The following is a 22,619-nucleotide window of genomic DNA, read 5'->3' as shown; positions in this document are numbered from 1 at the left end:
CTTTCATGGGAACGGTCTCAGCCCTCTACCACTTACCCCTGGCCAGATGTTGCAAAACCTCCTGGATAGGTCTGTAGGAATTCACAGGAACTCACACTGCACTATAAAGACAGAAGTTGGTTGGAGCCAGAAGGTGTGTAAGGAAGCATCAGCAATAATTTTTCCCTCTGTTAGCAATTAGGAGGAACTCAGCTGCTCTCTACAATCTCATTACTTGATGTTTCTCTGAGGGTGTACAAGTCAGTCTTTGATAGTTACTTCTTTGGACAGGTAGAGCAGTCGTGCATCAGTCATGTAGCCATTTGGTATCCACTGTGTGTTGAGAACTGCTTAGGGCCTGGCTTACTTTGCCTACCCTCAGCATTTCTGGCATTTGGATCAGAGTCAACATCCTGGCTAGCAGGAGGGAGTCTGGCTATTATGATAAACAGGACAGACTGCTATTGCTAAAATTGTTAATCTTCCCAGAGGGTTTTGTTTTCAAACACTTGAGAGGACAGGGAAATGAAGGAAAAGACAGGCAGCTTGACAAAACTGCTAGAGGAGTTGCTGATTACTGCGCCTCACTGCCCCTTCCAAGCCCCACTCTCTCCTGCTTTAAAGCTGGCAAGTACTGGTTAAGATCTGTATGCAGCAGGGTATGATTGACCTGAGGTTTCTCACTTCTCAAGAAGCACTGTCAGTGATAATTCACAAAGTATTCCTGGCCCATTACCCACAGTAACATCATCTTCTGCTCATTATTTACGTATTTACTGAAGTCAGGGTAAACAGGGCCTTTTGCAAGACTCCTGAGTTCACTTTTTCTAGGGAATGTGTCTTAATTTTGTGCACATCTGTAAAGCTTCAACAAAGGAGATCACAACATGCCTGCTCCCTTTCTGCTTGTTGCTTAAGTACATGGTAATTCATGGTACTCTGCTGTCAGATAAGAATGGAGGAACTCTTGTAGGAGAGATTATTGAATCTGAGACTTCCAGACTTTAGGTGAATGATCTAATACTGAAGAGGAGAAACTGTGCTCAACTGTTCAGTGTTGCTCTGTATCTTCATTTCATGTTTTTATGGCTCTGCTCAGTGCTCACCAGAAAAGTCCTGGATTGCCCCACCTTGACATATTGCTTCTCCAGGCAGATACAGGAGTTATTGAAGCCCTCTACATATTTCCCACTCACTGGTGAGATTTAGGGGAACAATAGCCATCCCCCATGCCCCCAGATTGGTAGTCACTTATCTGTTGTATACTCAACATCACCCCTTGAAAAACAGGTGCTTTTGGTGCTCCCATGAATGAACAGGAAGGGTTAATAGTCAGAGGGCCATGCAAATGTTTGCAATCTGTTCTTATCATCCAGGCCCCCAACAAGCCACAAAGCTCTTGCAACATCAAGTCAGGCCAGCAGATAGGGCTTCCATTTCCTGCAGGAAGAAATCTTCAGTGACCATCACTCACCTTTGCTTCTTGGTATGGACATTTGGTTGGGGCTCAGCTGGCTCCCCAACAGGTCTTGTTCCTGCTCACCAGTTCCTAGGTTGCGAAATCTATTCTGCAGCTGGAACAGAGCCTCCCTTCTGCTGCTGGCTTCCCTCCTCTTGGTGTCTTTGTCTGTGTTCCTTTGAGCCTAAGTGCTTGTTGTCCCTTTTCCCTTGCACTGCAGCGTTCATGATCTTCAGTTCCACAGGCTCTGTGAAGATTTATCGTGTTCACCCTACACAGTCTGCTCACCTCCTTTCCCACCTCACCACAGCTCCTTCATCTGGCAGCTCCACACCTAAGCCAGAAATGAGGCCACTCCAGAGGCACCAGATGCTCTCTGCAGCCCAATGTGGATAGCCACATCCTTCTTTTGGGGCTTTTTCTGGGTTGAAGTCTCCAGTATGGTAGAGACAGTTGCACTGGCTGGGGACCAGGCTCTGTGGCCCATCACAACTGTCACTGCAGCCTCAGCCAGGCCCATGCTGTCCTGAGCAAAGTTTCTGGGCCCCTTTGCACCCTTGTTTTGCTGAGTGCTGTCACAACTGCTACAGCTCTGTTAGTTGTCTGTTGACTGTACTTCTTATAAATATCATAAATAGAGGAAAAAATTAAATCAAAATTTTAATGCTTTTCATGCCAAAGCTTTTTGCTAAACATCAATAGCTCACAAAGTTTGATCTAAAGGAAATCAGATTCTGAAGTTGGCTGGTCTCAAAACTCTCTTGTCTCATGATATGACAAATAAAGTAACAAAGGAGGGGAAAGTGAAAACACAATTTTGGGCAGTTTGTATTGTAAAATTCTCATGGTGTACAGTTTGTTGCCTCTTTAGAGGACAACTGTAATTACCACCACTCAAATGGAAGAGAAACATTGTCTTTTGCAGTGTAATTTCTTGAAGTATGGACTTTCTCAGGGGCTGATGTTTTTGAAAATTCAGGTGTACTATATGAACAAGGCTGCCCTTGTCTATATGCACAAATGCTGCAGAGAATGCTGTTGGTGCTGCACTACTTCCCCTTAGAAAAGCTGCTTAGTCTTTCCCTAATTACATCCCAGCTAGCCACGTTTCTACTGGGTTTGTTCTTTAGGAGAGTTTCACATGTTCGTTCTGGAGTGGGGGGTCTGAACCAGCATTACAGCTTTTAAAAATTAGTATTACACATGCTGGGTTAAACAGAACACAAGGGGACGGGGCTGCATCTACCCAACCACCTGCACACTACTCTAGGATATCCAGAAGCACCTTCTCTAGGACCTGAGGCAGGCTGCCAGATCAGATGCCTTGAACCAGCGATGCAGTTGCTACGGCGCATATGGAACAGGGTGATGAAAGCTACAAACCCTTTCCTGGTGCCTTTGTAGGGATCTAGATGAGATAGCTGTTGATGATGTGTGAGATACCACCCATCCGGTTTCAAAGAGGTTATTGCAGATCTAAACAGTATTCAGAAGACAGTAATGGTCAGGTGAAGGGGGATTGAAAAGATTGTGTTTATAACCTGAGCAAGATGGAGTATTGTAAAAAGTCTGTGAAGGACTATAAAGTCTTGGGAAGCAAATGAGAGCGCCTCTGTTCTCTTTGCTTATGTAGGAACAAGATATCCAGTGAAACAGGTGATAAATTTAAACCAATAAAGAGATGCATCACTTGCTGCCTCAGGCAGTCAGCACGGGTTGTAATCCAGCACATGCGTGCAGGTCAGAGGCTGGTCTATGTAGCACGCTGTGGGACAAAGTAAGGGCCAGCCATAGAAAATGGGGGGAACACTCTAAACTGGCAGGTGAAATTCTGTGTAGATAAAAGGTGATGCTTATGGTGTATTTTTGGGCAGGAATGGGCATAGTTCTAATTTCATGTATATGGCAATGGCCTCTGAGCTGACAGGTATCAGTGACAAGTGAGAATTTGATGTTCATAGAATCATCGACTATCCTGGGTTGGAGGGGACCCATAAGGATCATCAAGTCCAACTCCTGGCTCCACACAGGGCCAGCCAAGTCAGAGCATGGGACTGAGTGCATTGTCCAGATGCTTCTTGAACTCAGGCAGGCTCAGTGCTTGACCACTTCCCTGAGGAGACTGTTCCAGTGCCTGACCACCATCTCAATAAATGGCCTCTTCCTAATACCCAACCTAAACCTCCCTTGTTGCAGCTTCATACTGTTTCCTCGGGTTCTACCACTGGTCACCAAAGAGAGGAGATTGGTGTCTGCCCCTTCACTCCCCCTCATCAGGATGCCACAGACCATGATGAGGTCTCCCTTCAGCCACCTCTTCTCCAGGCTGTACAAACCAAGGGACTTCAGCCTCTCCTCATAAGACTCCCCCTCCAGATCCTTCACCATCCTCATTGCCCTCCTCTGGACACTGTCCAATATTTTCATGTCCCTCTTGTACTGTGGCGCCCAAAACTGCACCCAGTACTCAAGGTGAGGCTGCACCAGTGCAGTGTAAAGCAGGACAAATGCCTCCCTGGACCAGCTGGCAGTGCTGTGCCTGATGCACCCCAGGGTATGGTTGGCCCTCCTGGCACACTGCTGGCTCATGTTTAACTTGCTGTTGACTAAAGTTACGGAATAGCCTCATGAAAACCTGGCTTTGATACTCAGGAGCTTTCAAGAAGGCCCTCAAACATTGGAAGTCACTGGGAAAGGAATGTGGGACAAATCAGAGGTCACTGTTGTGACCCTTGATGAGATGGGGGCGGCTTTTCAGAGTTCTCATTGCACACCTGAGACTGGGCTGACTATCTGCTGGCCTTGTTCTTGCAAAGAGCCTTTCTCTTTGTGTCAGTCAGAGTGTGATGCTAGCAGCAGTTGTGTGTATAGGCCTTGTCTGCCATCTGCTTTTAAAAGCCCTTCCTTTAGGATGCTTTACTACTTAACACCTCTCCTCTGAGATTTCCGCAGCGGCTTCACTTTGTAGTCGCATGTGGGCAGCAGCAGGAAAATGGGGAAATATGTGATCTCTTCAGAAGCTTTTTGAAAATGGAAGTAAAAGAAAGAACTGATATTCTCTTCCATATCAACAGTCTTCCTGTAGAACAACTGCACCCCACTTTTGCTTTATTGGGGAAGACAGTTTGAGAATATCAGTGACTTGGGAGCAGTGTTGTCTTGGACCAAGCTCACCTTTGTCCAGACTGATGATACATAGGAAGCAGTTTTTCTTTCCCTTAATACCTAAAGCAATCCCATTGCCTCATCCAAGGCCACAGTCCTTGTTTTTCAAGCTTACATTCTGCACCCTCCCACACCACACAATACCTTTTCCTCTGTGGGATCTCCCCAGGATTTGTGCTATTGTGTAACTTCAGTATCAAGGAGATAAGTTTTTCTACGTTTGCCTCAATGTGTTACACACTTTGGGAACAGCATGAGGGTTCCCATCCAAGTGGGTTTGAAGTGGGCAGTAGTTCAAGCCACGTGTTTCTCAGCCATGGAAGGCTTGGTGATCAGCTTAAGATGACTAATAGAGGGAATCTCTTAGTTCAGCTCTAGTTAATAAGTGTTTTCAGATGCAGAGGGTACTCCTCTGAGAAACAAGTCTAATTTTCTCTTTGTGATTATTTTTTTCCTTCTCCTTCCATGAAAAAGTCCATTTTGGGATGAATCCCAAGACCTTCTGTAACAAATTTTGTATTAAAGAATGCAGAGATTTTTTTTTTTTAGGTATTTAACCTTTATTTCCTCTACATGCAACCTTCTGCCACCATTCAGATAGACATGAGTGGTTTTATTCACCCTGATGTCCTGGTTGTAAAACCCACCTTTACCATGTAGAGTATAAGCTATCAGCATTGATGCACATCTTCAAACAACAGGGCTAAGCAACTAGTTAATTAAAAAATTAAATTAATTCATTAAAAATTAACTTAAAAGTTGGGGTTCTTTTTTCAGTTCGTGGAAGTATCTTCCACAGAATTTTGCAAAAGTCAAAATTTTCATCTTGCATTAATTTTTATAGCAGAGAACCAAACTAGCAGAATGTGTTTGCTGTGGAGAACTGTGGCTGAGAAAAGTTGGACTTGGAAGGGAAAATAGACGTAGATGTTGCTATACAGATAATATGATGAGCAACATATGCTTGTATAGTAGAGGTGTTCTGAGTAATGAAGTTCTTCTGTGTAGGTCAGGTTTAGGACAATAACTCATCCATCATTGCTGGTCTTTGTTCAGGGCTGCTAGTTTTGTCTCTAACATGGAATACAGAAAGCATTATACTTCTATTCTGCCTGTGACACCCTGCCTTCAGAAACACAGTCCCTGTGGCTCCACAAATATTAATTGAAAGTGGTCAAGGATTTAGCAGCTTGATCTTAATTATTGATTGGAAAACAGAGGAGAGGCTATGGGGCTTTTTTTTCCTGGAGTCTCTCCCCCGTTGCAGGATCTGAGCTGGGCTGTTATGCTCAGCAAGCATTATTTTTTGTTTGTTTTAGCTTAGTCAGCTGCACCCCATTGATTAGATCTCGATCTCCTCGTGGCTCAGACTGCACTGCAGCAGTTTGCAGTGCCTTGCTGAGGATACTGTACATGTGTGAGGGTGGCTCTGTGAGTCAGTGGGCAGAGAGATGTTGTAGGCAGAACAGTGCATTGCCTGTTGAGATGAGCGTGATGAAGGCTGCAGAAATGTGTCAGCTAGTTGAGAAAAAGGTATTTATTTTCTAAATGTCTGTGCATAGGGTTAAAAATAAACTTCACTGCAGTGAACAAGGTATTGGAAGAGGAGAATATTGTGTGGTTTTTGTACTAAGTGGGTTTTCCCTACATTGGAAAATGAGCTGTAAAATCAAACAAAGGATATTAACTCCTACATCCTAAGACCCCAGATATTCAAATATAGAAGCCCAGTAGCTTTTATACATACTTTGCAGTTGAAATATATGTAAAGCCATAATGTTGTGTAGGAGATGAACATTTTACAGTAGAATAAACAGATTTGTGGAGCTGCAGTACTCAGAGTACTGTACTAACTTAGGAAGAGATGTCATTTTTGTCTCGAACTTTGCATTGAGAAAAGACAAAAGCACAGCATAGTCATGTTGGTTTGCACAGAGATGGGGGAAAGGAAAAAAATGGACCAATGTCTTTAAATATATTGCACATTTAATATATTATAGAAATGTTTCTGTGGGAATGGGTTAGTTATAAAACTGATCATTGTGAAAATCACTTAAAGGTTCTTGTTACTTTCATTGCTGGATAGCAGACTTGGACTTGAGAAAGGAGATCTTGTTCTGGTTTAAAACATTACAACTACAGAAAGCCAGTGTGGTTGAAATTAAATTCAAGAAAAGCAGATGGGCTGATGGTTTGAAAATCTATTAGCAAGTAGGGACTCTTGTGTCTTGTTATAACTAGCTGTTTCTCTGCTTTCCTCCTCTGGAAACCCTGGTCCAGTGAGGGTGACATCAGATCGTCTACATCGGGTTGTTGTTGGTTTTATTTTACGTAGTAGCTCTCTGGTTAGAGCTCTTGTGCTACAGGGGGTGAGGGAAAAGGAAGGACAACTCAGGCTCAAATCCCATATATGCCTGCAGGGAGCTGAGATCCGTTTTTCCCTTTCTGAGTGCCTTTACTGCCAAGCTGTAGGGGGGATACAGTATGTCTGAATGTGTCATTCCTTCTGGTCGACACTGTTCCACTTGAAGCTCTGATTATTCTTCCCACTGGACCACAGAGAGAGGAACAGAAAAGTCTTACTTGTGTCCAGTGGTGAAGGAGCAGGGGCTTCACTCCCTGGGCAAGTGAATGTTGAGTTGGATTGTGGGTCAAGTTTCCTCTCCCTCAGGTAAGTGCGTTTGCTGCCAGGTTATGGAATGCCTGCCATATACTTTCTCTCACTTGGTAATAGACATTCAATTATTCTGTGCAAAAGGGATCCTTTCCAACATGGTTGTTCTTAGATTTCCATTTTAAAGCACCCCTTTGGCTTAGGGGGTGTACTCTGGAAGGAGAGAGGTGTGGTTTTCATGTCTGTCCAAGGGGTGAAGAGATTTGAACTTAGCTGCTGCATCTCAGTGACTGCCACAACTGTCTTTTGTCTTCTTCCTTTTGGTTGAAAAGGACCATCTTCTCCATCTGACTCCAGGAAAGCAGTATGAGCTGTAAATCCCAAGTGAGACATGACTAGCACTCCACAACGGTCTCCAAAGCATTTCCATTTCAGTGGTTCCCCTGCTCTGTGTTCCAGTGCGTTACAAACTTGTCTGTCTTACGTAGCACTCACCCTGCTTTCCATGGGGATGTGCTGTGCTACTCGTTCGCCTGTGAGACCATGTATGTAACAAACAAGAGCAGCTTTGCAACCAAAATCGCTTGTTAAAAATCAAATTATAATTGAATAATAGGATTACAGCTTAAATAAGCTTCTGATAAAATAGTGCTCGTTCTTATCCCTGTTTCTAATGTGAGAAAGGCATCCTCTTCTCCAGCACTAGTTGTGGCACAGGTATCATGTGATGACACGGTTGGCACATGCTATTCAGAAAGATAAAACTATTGCCTTGGTCTTTTCTGACGTTAAATTCCATTGGAAATTTTGAATTCTCCTAAAGTAAAGAAGGAAAGATGGCAGTTTAAGTCATCTCCTTCAGGTCTTTTGTTTTGGTAAGAATTGTAGGAGACTATTAAGTAACTCGGAGAACTAAATTTTTTGCAAAATCTGTGGAATTCTTAGAACCTGCACATTTTTAGGGAAGAGGAATACTGAGACTTGAATAAGAAACTCTGTTGGGTTGACTGCTTTTGATTAGTTGATTTCTGTTGGAATAAGTATCTTTCAGCCAAGGTTTTGGTTTTCTGAATTGAGTTTTACAGTTAATATTAACTCTTGCCTCTCATCAGGGTGGCACTTACCTTTCTATAGTGCCATTCATGTCTTAAGATGCAGTGGCTGCTCATGTGGCTTAAAACCAGCAGTGACTTTCATTCTGCTCTTTCAAAGCACCATGCTCCATCCCATAACAGGCAGCTGTGACCCTGCTATGTCTATGTGGAGCACTGCAGCAGTCATCAGGGAAGGGCAAGATGCCTGAATTTGGCCGCTGTGAAGCCTGGAAAGTTGGCAAGCCAGTGATCTCATGGAGATTGCTGGTGAAAAAGCAAGGTGGTAATTGAAGAAAAAACCCAAATATCTTGGAACCATGACAATTCAGACAGAGAAGGGGACATCTCTGTTCATTTTTAGAAACTTACATGCTGTTAGAACTGGCTCTGGGTGAAAAGGGCAAGAGATGAAAAAGACCAAATTCCCTTGCTGATTATTAGATTGGATTGGGGGAGGAAGGGAGGTAAGGGTATCTGACACTTTTAGGAAGGAAAATTATGGTAGAACCGTACAACTGACCTGAGGCTTGGCTGTGTTTATCTCTGCTCTCAGCTTTTGGGTTTGGTACCATTAGGTGTGATATGTGAGCCGGGGGAAATTAGTCTCTAGAGGGACCCCTCTCCCCACCTTACAGAGCACTCACAACCCGCGAGGGCTCACTCAAGACTCTGTGTCTAAGTAAAACCAAATACAGTGTGTGCCAACAGCCTTGGGAAGGATGCTGGAAGGTGACAACGGCTAAACAAGACACCCAGGTTTCTGGAGGGATACAATATTGAATTGTTTTTTAATTCATTTCTGTTTAATTTTTTTCTCATTTTGTTTTTTTCATGTTTTTCTTTGGGTTTCTCTCTGTTTTACAGTTCTTTTGGGCTCTTCTTTTGAGGCTGTGTTTGATGCGTTGGCTTCCCATCCGCTGCTCGTAACCATCTCTGCTATGAGTTGTGAGTGAGCCATCACCATGCTTCTGGGTTTTCATTTTGTTTTGTGCTTTTGTTATATATGGAAGTCCGAATTACACCTGGTTTTCTTTTTTCCCTCATGATATGTTTGTTTTTCAGCAGGATCATGACAGCTACCTAAATGTGATGCAGAGGCCTAGAACGCTTGGGATTCTGCCCGAGGGGCTGACAGACATTTGGGTGGTGCTGGGGAGTGTAATATTGGCACATCTGTGGTTTCAGAGGCAGGGGGAGGGGAGGTCTCTCATCTTACATTTTTGGCTCCAGCTTCCTCTATTCATTTCTGAGTCCCTGTTGGGATAAAATATGCTGCTGTCATTAATGATTCTACAAAGTGCTGCTGTTTTAATTAGCAAGTCAAAATGCATCTGAGAGATGCAGAATTTGTCTCCATAGGAGAGGTGGAGATGCATATCCCTGCGTCCGCCCCATGAGCCTAACTGGTGGATGCAAGAGATTCCTAGAAGTCACAGAGATACTTCTTTTTTCTTCAGTTAAAGCTTCCTTTCACATTTCCTTCTGATCACAACTTTCCCAACAAGTCATTTCAATCCAAGATATATTTCCAAGTGCTTCTCATGACCTGTAGCATTTCCTCCCTCCCTTTGCCACCTTCTCTTCGATCTGCGCTTTCTTTTCATTTCCTGACTGCTGGAAATCCTTTTCCCCTTTCCAGGAGAGGTTGGTTAATGATCCTAGATGACAGCTGTCCTGACAGGGACAAAGGTGGTGGATCTCCTGAGGTGTTTGCACAGGCTTCCAGAAACTTGAGGAGGAACCATGAGAGTACCACAGGCATGAGAAAGAGCAGGAGGAAAACACTGCATCCAAATATAAGCTTTTAGGAAGGAAGATGGAAACCAAGACATTCAAAATACCAATCTAGGGACTAGTGAGGCAAGAGGAAAGATTTTAATCTCTGTGTATGAATGTGCTGTAAGGAGCAGGGATTCAGGTTAATGAGGAAATACCAGCACTCCTGAAATAAAGGAAGTGCATGCAGGAAAGACAGGCTTCGTGTGAACGATAAGGGAGACACAGGTGGCATTTAAAATAACAAATGATCATGAGCATTTGCACTGGAGAATGATGAAGAGCTGATGGGTGCAACACAACACAGTGTATCCCCTTCATACAGGATTTTGTTACTTAATTTTATCCTTGTCTTGAGGTAGTGTAGATGGCTAATGCATTGAAGGGAGCACAGAGTATAATTTTTGTTCTGTGGTAGTGATCTAACACATTCTCTCAAGCTAAAACTCATTATAAACCAAACTTCTAACACAATGCAATACACTTCATATCTCTGTCATCACCCTGACAGCTCTGTGTAATAAATTACTTTACCTTTGTGCTAGCCATAAACTGAGTGCAGGAAGAGATATACTTTACCCTGAGTAGCATTTTTATAGTGATACTGATGTGGAAAAATTAAAAAAATAAATCATGTATGTTTTAAAATTGTATTTCAGCTTGCTAGCTTATTACCTTCTTATTCTGGAGAGTCAAAGTAGTTGGGTAGTGTATGATGCCATAGTCTGAAGCCCTTAACTGTTGCAATTTCAGTTCTGTGTTAGATGTGGACTGTTTTGGACAGCAAGGATGCTTTATCCAGGCTCTTTTCCACTGCTGGGCAATGCAGTGGTGGGATGAAATTTATTAACTGGCAGAAATTAAGCATGTAAAGACATCATCTGGAAAATGAATATTGATGAATTCAGAAAAAAAGTCAGTAAGAGTTGGGTGTCACCAGCATGTGCTACAGTAAATGCTCAGGCAGGAGCTGTTTGTTTGGATAAAAAAGAGTTATCTCCACACCCGTGGAAATATTTGATTGCAGTGATTAGTGACACAGTCAAAGGGCATGAATAATTGCCTTGTGACTGGCAGGGCAGTCAAATGTGGTTAAAAGAGGTGAAACCTGTATGAGAAAGAGATGCTGTTAACACAGTTAGCATCTGCCCATTTTGTTCAGAGCTCTAAACATCCTGCCAAAACAATTGCAAACTCTTGCTCAGTTGCAGTGCTCTACCTTTACTGGGGTACCACAGGAGAGGACTGGAGAGTGAGCCCTTTGGGTTCAGCTGCAGGACTGCCTTGGCAAACCGTTTTATGCTGGCTGTGGGACAGATGCACAGTTAAAAGATGGATGGGCTCTGGATTTGCTTCTGAAAGAGGAGGAAATACATTTGCACACTGCCTAGAGTTGGTTTCCGAATAGATCTAATTAAAGACTGCAAAGATAGCCTGGCAGCCAGAAATAGTAACTATTGATCTAAAAAGATTTTGAGAGACCTTGCCAACGATACTGCAGCCAGCATATGTGGCGCTTGGTTCAGTACATGCACAAGGTGGTAACTGAAGATTTTTGAAGTAGGGAAAGAACATGAAAGAGGAACTCCTGTGGACTGCCAACATTGAACCATGTTTGTTCTGAAAACATTACATGTTACATGCTAGAGTTGTTCACATTGCACTTGTATTTTATGGCTCAGGCAAAGTATCCAGACACAGTAGCTTCTACAGATAATGGCAAATAGGAGAGTCCTCTTGCTTTTGAATATGTACAGCACATTTGCCATGATGGCTCATTCCAGTAGATACATTCCAGTGGCCAGTGTTCTGCTTTTTTAGGAGCTCACATCAGTGAATTTAAACGAACTCTGAAAATTATTTTACAGTCATCTGGCAGTGGGAACCCTAAATGTATGCTCTGTAAAGAATGAGGAACAAGATCATGAAAATAATATCTCAGCTATTACCTGCTGCTATTTAAGTAGCTTCCAGCTCAGGCTGGTGTACTGCAGGAGTAAATGCTGCACTACATGCATGGGAAATGCCTTCAGATCCTCCTTGTGGAGTATTTTGTTAATGTAAAGGAGTTGTAAGTTAGGCTGTAGCTTTTTTTTGCTTGGAATCACTCTAACTTCAGAGTTGCCTTGCACGCCATTCAAGTGTGTGTTACTGAGATGGTGTTAGTGAACTTGTTTAAAAAAAAAAAAGCATTAGAAGATTTATTTGTTCTGACAGTATCAAAACTCAGAGCAACTTTCCTGTACCCAAAAGAAAGCAACTTATTATTGTTGTACTTATTTAAACTGACAGAAGGGTGCCCTAGAATAAACGTACAGTTGTAGGCTCAGTTCAGAAAGCATTGGCACAGCTGAAAGAACAAACACGAATCAACTGACCTAAGTGGGACAAGTTACCCAAGTCGAGTTGTTATTTATGTGCTCGAGTTTCTGCAAGAGTAGGATCTTAATTATGCATATGTTTAGTTCTTTGCCCAAGCTTAGCCTTATGATGAAAGATGACTGGGCCCTGAACCTGGGGTTTGCCACATGAATTTTGAAGGTGCTGCTGTTAACCCTGGTGCTTCTAGCTAAGCTGAAAGGGTTTGGTGGATGTCAATTTTTTTTTCAGAACAATGACATCTTCAGTAAGTGAACCCACATGGTCTAATGTTCTTGTGGAGGCAGCATTGGGAAGAGATGGAAGTGTTGTTCAGCCCTCAGAACAGAGAAAACCTCCAGCTTGGAGGAATAGTCACAGGAGGACTGCCTTTTTACCAGGGCCACTGTATCAAGCGTGCACTTCCCAAGGACGTGAAGAGCAAGAGAATCAGAGAAAGGGGAGAAGAAAAAAAGATATAGCTTAGGATACACTAGGAAGGATCTGGAAAATAGCAAAACCTCTGAAAGTCAGAGGTTCTTAATTTGTTTAAGCCTTCCAAAGGGATGTTGGTAAGCAATGTCAGCCAACACATATGGTCATCTGCTCTGTGTCAGAGAAGGGGATCGCTGTTGCTGTCCTGACCAGGCTGCCCTCAGCCTTTGCTTAGCTCATGTTATCCATGACTCAGTAGTGCACTTGTGCTTCTTTACTAGCTTTTCCCTCGACCTAGAGTTTAAGAAAGAAAATATGATCTTGGATAATGTTCTTAGCTCTATGCCTAAACTGTTACCATTCTAACCTGTCACTGTAACCACCTTCCCTCTCTGTAAAAGCTGTTCTAGAAACGCAGCGTTGGAGAACGCTGTCTCTTTAGCCGGCTGCTAGAGCAGATGAAGGCAGTTAAAAGCTTTGTAGGGAAGAGCAGCATAGGCAAGGAGTTCTCAGGAGTTAGCTGCACAGGGGATTTATTTAGTAACCTGCTCTGTCTCTGAGATTTTCTGTTGTCTCCCTGCAGCCTCGCAATGTTGCTGGCTTCCGAGGAACGGTCCGCTACGCGTCGGTGAACGCACACAAGAACCGAGTGAGTATGTTCGGCTTGTGAGGAGTTAAAAGCACATGTATTTCTCCTCAGAAACCTCTTTTCAGGAGCAGCAGAGTAAGAGGCGTGAGTTCTGGTTTGTTACCTACAGAAGTTGGTATTAGATGGTCAAGGCTGTAAAATCTACATTACGATTCAGTGATTAGATCCTCTCTAGGTGGCAGCCTTAGGAGTTGTAATTATTGCATTGTCTGACACTTTTAAGGGGAAACAACAAACAAAGCACAAACACAGTAAGGTGGGAATCAGGTAAGTGTGAGGCTGTTTGCTGCTAGTTTCTAGCAGAAGTTGGCTGTGAATTACTAAGTGCCAGGTCCCCAAATCCATTCTCCACCATCCATTCTCCATTTCAATATTAACATCTTGCCATCAGGTGAAGAGCCACCCAGTGAAAGCTAGGTCTATTTTTCCCTGAAAAAGAGACATCATTTACATAGTGTCTGGCCTGTTTAATTCTAAACTCTTCCAACATCCTTCTCAAAACACCGTTTGTACAATTTCAGTAACGTTCCCATGTAGACAGTAAATTGTAAATCCTCTGGTTCTGCTACTTGCCAGATGGAAATTACCAGCCCTTCTCCAGGTTTCTGGCCTTATTTGGGATGAGTCCATAGGATGACCTGTGACATTAAAGGAAGTTTCAAGGTTTTTTTAGGGAAATAAGTTATTGTCTGCAGAAGGTGGAAAATGTGATGTGGGGAAGGCAGTTGAATGCCATCATGAATTAATTCTATTTCCTGGGAGACGCTGGGAAGCCTGAGGTATAATTTTTGGAAGAGCTGAACAGTGCCAGATGAAGCTGGTGTCTGCTGAAGGTATATTTAGACAGAAAAATTGCTGTATAATGCATGCTGTTCTGAGAAACCATGTTCTAGACATTGAATGTTAAGCACCAAAAATGCCTTCAGGTGCTTTGACAATTTCAGCCTTAATCCTCATGTTTCACTTTCCCATTTACTAGGCCAGGAGGGGAGTGGTGGAAATGTTATAAATCTGTAAATTATTGTGGTGTGTGATGATAAGTGTTTTGCAAAAGCCTTTGAGTACATGCTGTCTTGTGAAAGTAGTTTGAATTATACTTAGCTTTAAAAAATAATAATAAAGAAGACTTTCTACACACAGTCTGGTGGGGTTTTTTATCTTAATTTAGGTTATTCTGCATCCCATTAATAAATATTCCATTCCTGTATTCTCAGTGAGGGGAAGTCCTAAGGAAAACTTGTGCTTTTGTACAGATAAAAAACCTCTTTCCGAATATATTCACAAAAAGCAAAACAAGTGAAGTTATTCAGGGGACTGAATTGCCAAGTTTAACAAAAGCTTAAATATTTATCTGTAGTCTTTAATCACACTTCTTTAATCATTGAATGGGAAGTGTGACTTCACTTTCTGCTTTTTAAAATGAGGTAGCTTATCTGGAGAGCACACCTGGATTACTGAGCAACATGGAACTTTGCTCCTCAGTCTTCATCTCTCTTTTTTTCCAGGAGATGGGTAGACATGATGATCTGTGGTCCCTCTTTTACATGTTGGTGGAGTTTGCAGTTGGTCAGCTTCCATGGCGGAAGATCAAAGATAAGGTAGGAGCCCGAGTTTCTGTCCATAAGAGAGGATATTACATTTTTATTTTTACAACATTGATTACTCCCTCTGCAGCTCAGTGGGGCTTTGTGTTGAAGTCGAGCCAGAGCCTGCTTTTCATGAGATCTTGCTGCAAGATGCTAACCTGCTTTTGTGTGTTCTGATGCATGGTGTGGGGCTTGGCTCATTTGGAGGAGCTAGGCATTTTCTTATGCACATTGTTAATCATATTTGATCAAGGGACTTTGACGTTGTTCTTGCAAAGTAAGCAACAGAAGTGGACAAACAGAGCCTTTAGAAAGGCAGGAGGATAAGATTTTGCCATGCCAAACAAGTGGAATGGGAATTGCAACTGGAAAATTAAACAGAATAAAGCTGATTGTTCGTGTCTTCATGCTAGAGAATAAAATCCATGGAAAGAAATAGGTCACCTGTGCAGAAGGCTTTGCTAAAGGGACAGCTTCTGAAAGGTGCTTCTGACTCAGGATTCACCTTTGACCCTTGCCTGCAGTGATCAACCTCACTTTGCTAGGGACACCAAACAGAAGTGTGTAGACACAGTACTGGGTCTAAGAAAAGGCTGTGTTCCAGGAGTGATAAGACTAAATGGTATTCCAAGAATGACAAGACTGTGAATATGAAGCAAAAGAAGAGATTCTTGGCTCTGAAATACTTTCTTTTTTCCAGGAGCAGGTTGGCATGATAAAAGAAAAGTATGAACACCGAATGCTGCTAAAACACATGCCTTCAGAGTTCCACCTTTTTCTGGATCATATTGCAAGCCTAGACTACTTCACCAAGCCAGACTATCAGGTAGGAGCCTTTCTTGTTACCAGTCTGAAGCATGGAACCTTGGGTTGGCATTTGGCTTTTCTAACATTTCCACACACGTGTTTGTGTCTGGCTCTGGAATTCCTTTCCTAGGACCAGGAGAAAACGGTTGGACTATACAGTTCTTCAACATCTCAGAAGTGTTTTCTTCTCCTTCTGCCACCCTGTCCAAAATACTCCGGACCAGAAAGCTCTTCCCAAGTAACAAGTTACTCTTGGCTTTCAGTAAAACACAAAAGTTGTGAGATACTCCAAATGTGACAGCTTTAGCACAGCTTGAAGTCTACAGTCTGCAAAAGCCAACGACTGAACAGTGCCCACCAACCCCTTTGTTTTCATCCAGGCTCATGTGGCCCTTGGCAATTATTATCACTTTCTTTAATATTAATCTCATTTTTTTGCCATTCAGTGTTTGCTCTATGCAAACATTTATAGTAGCTGAACTAACACAGTATAACCAAGACAACTTAATTCTGTGTCCTTTTTTATCATAGAGGTTTTCTTTCTGTATGTTAGAGCCAGAGCAATGAAAACATTTTATTAGCAGATCTTCACAGTCTTAATATGTGCAGGAGGAGTGCCTGCTCCTGTTGATAGTGCATCACATGAGTGGGAAAATTGTAAGAGGGTGTTCCAGCAAACTTTCTCCATCAGTGCAAGCACAAGAGTTTTTAAAAATAACCCCACCACAACCAATAAATACTTTCTGGATAGTACAGTGGAAAACTGACATTTGCCACTAAGATGAAGGGCTACAAAGGGATGGAGGTGCACAGAGGGATGCTGGAGAAGAAAAGTCAAAGAAAGGATTTGATTGCTGTCTTCCACTGCCTCATGACTGTTGTGGGGAGAATAGAGGCAGTCTTTTCTCAGAGGCAGCAGGGAAAATTGTGACTAAATCTGGAGGGGGGGGGGCGGGGCGGCGTGCAGGAATCAGAGCAAGGAGTTTTAAGTGTCATGGTTTAACTCCAGCTGGCAGCCAAGCCCCACACAGCCAACTTGCTCACCCCCCCCTAGTGAGATGGAGGAGAGAATCAGAAGAGTAGAAGCGAGAAAATCTGTGGGTTGAGATAAACACAGTTCAATAGGTAAAGCAAAAGCCACACATGCAAGCAGAGCAAGGCAAGGAATTCCTTCACCACTTCCTGTCAGCAGGTGTTCAGCCATCCCCAGGACAGCAGGGCTCCATCACACCTCACAGTTACTTGAGAAGACAAACGCCATCACTTTGAAGGTCCTTCTTTCCTTCTTCCTCCAGCTTTATAGGCTGAGCATGACATCATATAGTATGGGATATCCCTTTGGTCAGTTGGGATCAGCTGTGCCAGCTGTGTCCCCTCCCAGTTCCTCACACACCCCCAGCATGCTCACTGTCAGGGCTGTGTGAAGGGCAGGAAAGGTCTTGGCTCAGTACAAGCACTGCTCAGCAGGAATGAAAACAATTTGATGTGACCAGTGCAGTTTTCAGCACAAATCCAAAACACAGCCCCATACCGGCTGTTGGGAAGAAACTTAACTCTATCCCAGCCCAACCCAGCATATTAAGCATGGAACTGTAGAATTTCCATCCTTGGGGGTTTCTGAAGTTGACTGGATGAGGAACCTGATCTGACTTTGCATTCAGCCCTGTTTTTGAACAGATGCTTGGATTATAGGTCTCCAAAGCTCATTTTGAACCTACATCCTCCTACATTGTATTCCAGTTTAAAATTGTGTCCTAACAGTACTGAAAAGCCATCCTTGAGATGGAAGTAGAAAGAGATGTTTCCAGATTATTTCAGTACAGCTCTTTCACAGTAGGAAATTTGTCTCAAGCTGTGAATTGCCTCTTTGCCTTCAGATTCTTGCAGGTACAGCTCCCTCCAAGAGGGAACTCCCCACAGAAGTCCAGCACCTGAATCTTGCCACTAAACACTGATTCTTCTAGCTTGATTTGGAGGCCTATTTCAGACAGCAAATTTGCCAAACATCTCAACTCCAGAGATGTGTTTATATTGGATTATCTGGATTTATTACTGTGAAAGATTAAAAAGTATATCAGATGGCATCTGAATGTGTCACCAGTACCAGACCCTCAGGAAAATTAAGGAAACTGGGGAGGTATGGCTGCCAATATATAAAGTCATGGTTTATTTAAAGTTGGAATGACAAGATTAGAAATAAAAAAATGGAATAAAACTTATGTTAATATAATTTGAAGTTACAGATCACCATTTCCCTTCTTAGCACTTTAATATATTGCAGTTTAGGATGCGTGCTGATCACCAGGTGAGGATTATGACTCTGAATGCTGTCCTCTAGCTGGAGAGGTTTGATGTTTCATATTGCTACCCAGCTCTAGTTGATCTCTGAGTTCTCTTTAGAGAAGTTACCATCAAAGGGCAGCTTCACTGGGCTGGAGGAAAGATTTGTCTTGCCTAGTAGCATGTATCTTTTCATGGTGTTGGCTGTGGGAAGGTTATAAAACAATGAGCATTCAGTGACATTTCCCCAGAAAACTCTCCAAGTTCGAGGATCCATGAGGGCTAAGAGTCTCCTAAACCAAAAATGTAGTTGTACTTCATAGCCCTCAGTTTCTCTTCCATGAATTTGTCCAGTCTCCTCCTGATTTCACATAAACCTTCAGCATCCACTATGGGACAGGGAGGCTTCACAGTTTAAGTACTTGCTGTGAGAATTGCTGTCTTCCATTCATTCTAAATTTGCCAAACTTATTTAACGTCCCTCACATCTCAGACTGTGAATGCTGGTTCCCAACCCTTCTCCCACTTCTCAGCCATACAGAATCTTACAGACCTCTATGGTATTGCTCTTCCACAGAGTCACAGAACGTTAGGGGTTGGAAGAGACCTCAAAAGATCATCTAGTTCAACCCCCCTGTCGGAGCAGGATCACCCAGACTAAATCACACAGGAACACATCCAGGATGGGTTTTGAATGCCTACAGAGAAGGAGACTCCACAACCTCTCTGGGAAGCCTGTTCCAGTGCTCAGTCACCCTCACAGTTTAAAATTTCTCCTTTTATTCACATGGAGCCTCCTGTGCTCCAGTTTGCACCCGTTGCCCTTTGTCCTATCGCTGCCCATCGCTGAGAAGAGCCTGGCTCCATCTTCCTGACTCTCACCCTTTACATATTTATAAACATTAATGAGGTCACCCCTCTGTGTCCTCTTCTCCAAGCTAAAGAGGCCCAGCTCCCTCAGCCTTTCCTCATAAACAAGGTGCTCCACTCCCTTAATCATCAAGGAGTTCTATGTCCTTCTTGAACTGAGGAGTCCAGAATTGGACACAATATTCCAGGTGCAGTCGCATCAGGGGAGGGGGAGAAGGACCTCTCTTGACCTACTAACCACACCCCTCCTAATACACCCCAGGATGTCTTTGGCCTTCTTAGCCACAAGGGCACATTGCTGGCTCATCGTCATCCTGCTGTCTAGCGTTACTCTCTTGCCCAGGCTGAAGGATCCTAGGCTCCTTAATTGCTTTTAGCCCAGAAGGAAACCTTTCCACACTTTTGGTTTGTGTCCTCTTCTGAACTTTGTCCAACTATATCTTTGTGAGGTGCGGACTTGCCAACATTGCTTGTTCAAGATGTGTGCAGCCCATGAAGTGATAAACTGCCTTTACAATGCTCTATTCTGTTGCAAAGACTTTCTCTCTGTTTTATCCAGTGGCAGTGCAGTTTTGATTGCTCCCATCCCTGCTCACCAAGTAAAGCTTTGGCTTCTTTTGCAGTAGCATGAAGTTTTGGTAAAATCCTTCCTCTCCCTCCCCTACCATTTTGAAGTGGGGAGTGATGAATAATCACTGCATGTGAGCATCCAGTAATAAGATCATTCCCACTTACTGTCTGCATTCTCATGTATTATCTCTCTAACTTCTCTTGATAAATGTGCTCTGGCTTTGCAGGATGCTTTTGGCTTTAGAAAGAGACCAGACATGAATGTAAGAAGAGCCCTAATGGGTCAGACCCCCCTTTCTCCTTTGTAAATTGGGACAGATAGTAGGGAACTGGCTCCTGCTGTTGTCCTTGCTCCAAGTGGTCCATGCCCTGAAGTTTGCAATCTTTTTCTTCAGCTCTGCCACCATCAGCATCTGGGATTGTCCACCTAAACAGATATGTTAGTGTGAAGAGTGGGAAAGGAAGAGGAATGAAATACACCTGTAGCCTTCACCACCATTGTGCAGCACACCTAAATTGTTGCATGAAGGAAAAAGCAACTGCATCTGCAGTCTTCAGACTTGTTTCATCACTGTCACAAGAAAAGTTTTAGGGGTGGAAGGCAATGCAGACACTTCATCTCAGTGACCCCCGTGACTCTTTTACACCCCATCCTTCCTTCTTAGTATTGTTGTTTAAAAAACCAAACCAAGCCAGCAAAACTAAACAACAACCAAACTAACAACCAGCCATCTCCCACCACTCAGAGCCACAGTTCTCTCTTTCTCCATCCACCCCAAGCCCCTATGGCTTTTTCTGTCTTTGTGTGAACTCTCTCTTCCCTGTCTCCTAGTTGTGCAGCTCACCTACTCCCAACTTTCTCCCTATATGATTGTGCATTGGTTTTTTTTCTTTTTTCCTTTGTTAGCCACCATCATTCTCTCTTGTTTGCCTCAAGTAATGGTGCTACTGTCTTTTCCCCTAACAGCTCAGACTGGTAAAACCATAACCTTCTTAACACATGAAAATAACATTGCTAACACTCAGTACTACAGCTGATGCTTTGCAGCATCCAAATAGTCACCTGCCTGGGAAGAAAAGCAGATTACACCATCATGTGTCTGCAGGAGGTTGACTCTTACTTAGCCATTGATCTAAGCTGGGGCTGGAAGCTGGTGGAATGGTGAGCCTGTTCTTCCTGGACCTACTTTCCATGATGGTGAAGGTTGCCAGGACCATGTTTGGTCTAGACGGTGGGTGTAGACCCATGGGAAGTGTTTAGTTCTTAACTATTAGCATCTATTTTGAAGGCCAAGCCATCAAAAACTGTTTGTCAGTAGTCATCTGCCTTCCCTTGCTATTTTAGATCCTCCTAAGTACACTTCATGGTGAGTGTTGGTTTTACCACAGTTCTGGGCCCCTGAGATCATGTCAGAAGAGAGAAGTATGAGTCCGTAACTGAAAATTAAATGTGACTCGAGACCACTACTCTCTGATGGATAGATGGCACAAGCTTTGCCTAGGCATAGGTGAGGAAAGCGATGGCAGAATGAAATAGAGTAGAGCAGTCACATGATTGATCTTACACCATGTGTTTTTGCATTTCTTGGACTTATGGCCTCTGACATCAGAGGCCTTTGATGGAACATTGCCAGTACTGGTACATAGTTAGGATCAAACTTTTAGCACTTTTGCAGCAGAAGGATATGGGCTTTAGAGCAACATTTTTGAGTTTTCTGACTCTTCTGACAGCAAGATACATGCCTTTCCCCTAGCTTAGTGAAGACAGGATGTGAGAAAGGTACAGGAAAAACCTTTCTGCTGCAGTTGCACACTGGGTCCAACTAGTAGAGGGATAGCTCCAGATATGGCTGGGGAGGCGGCTGGCTTCTATCACCAAAGATCCACCTTTGCATATTGGAAGAGGAATAGTGAGTGACCTTTGATTCTGGAAAATTATAGAAGCTGGGGGACCTTTGCCTGGGACCCCATTAGATTCCATCAGTTGCTGGACTGTGAATTGCACTTCACCCAAAAAAAAGTGATCGTATCACCTGTAATTGTGTAATTGTGTAAGGGAATGGCTGGCTTGAACACATTTAGAGCAGAGGTGGGAAGGTAAGAGCTTTCTACATGGACCATTTCCTCAGATCCAGTCAATACCTTGTCAGACGATTTGGGAAAGACTCTCTGTAGAGAACCAGTGCCAGTCTGAGAGCACTTATGCTGGCCCAGTTATTGGAAATCTTCCATCACAGGCCTAGTGTTTTCTCCCCAGGTATCCCTGTAGGGCTCTCAAATGCCTCTCAGGAGCATTCCCTCATCAAAAGGGGACCCCTGCCACTTAAGAGGTGTTATTATTTTTCAATACGGGGAGGTGGGGGTGGTGTTATAGTGCAGATTAGAAACTTGAGGAAGAACAACTTGCCATGCCTGAAGTGTGTGCTGAAAGATTTAATCTTCCTAGATGAACGCTGAAGAATTCAAGGCCAGAGCATCTAAACAATCCATAACTTATTTTGGGACCTTTTTATACTTGCTGTTTCAGGATTGATTGTGATTCATTCCTGAACCTTGGCCAGGAGAAAGCATCCAAAAAAAGATGTATCATGACAGTTTAGTGGGTATATTCTGTCCAGTTGTCTGCTTCTCTCTTTCTATGAGGCCTCAGACCAAAATACAGTATAGTACTACAAAATGTGGAATTAAGTTACATGTCTTCATGGACATTAACATCTTGTGGTGGTTTAAAGCAGCTGGCAAATAAAACAACTTGAGTTCACTCTGCCCCAGCTTCCCTTCTCCTGCTTTGCCAGTGGGGTAGTGGAGACAATTGGAGGAAAAAAAGGTAAAACTCATGGGTTGAGATAAAGATAGTTTAATATGACAGAAAAGGAAGTTAGTAATGGTAAAAACATATACAAAAGAAGTGATGCACAACACAGTTGCTCAACCCCTGTGATTCTCATAACCTTCCAAGGGAAGACTGCCTTTCTTC

The 22,619-nt window shown here is 43.2% G+C and overlaps 1 protein-coding gene across 1 annotated transcript in view; it reads left to right on the top strand.

Moving 5' to 3' along the window:
- The window catches only part of TTBK1 (tau tubulin kinase 1), a gene marked incomplete at both ends in the record, with an annotated part of 94,192 nt that overhangs the window by 32,085 nt on the left and 39,488 nt on the right, over window positions 1-22,619 (top strand). Inside the window, 3 exons of the mRNA XM_084262417.1 lie at window positions 13,464-13,529; window positions 15,035-15,127; window positions 15,816-15,941. Coding sequence (XP_084118543.1) covers window positions 13,464-13,529; window positions 15,035-15,127; window positions 15,816-15,941 — 285 coding nt within the window. The remainder of the gene's footprint in view (window positions 1-13,463; window positions 13,530-15,034; window positions 15,128-15,815; window positions 15,942-22,619) is intronic.

Source organism: Gallinula chloropus (genome assembly GCF_964237585.1).
Source record: "Gallinula chloropus genome assembly, chromosome: 3".
NCBI classification, from domain to species: domain Eukaryota; kingdom Metazoa; phylum Chordata; class Aves; order Gruiformes; family Rallidae; genus Gallinula; species Gallinula chloropus.
This window is presented reverse-complemented; position numbering and strand designations above follow the sequence as displayed.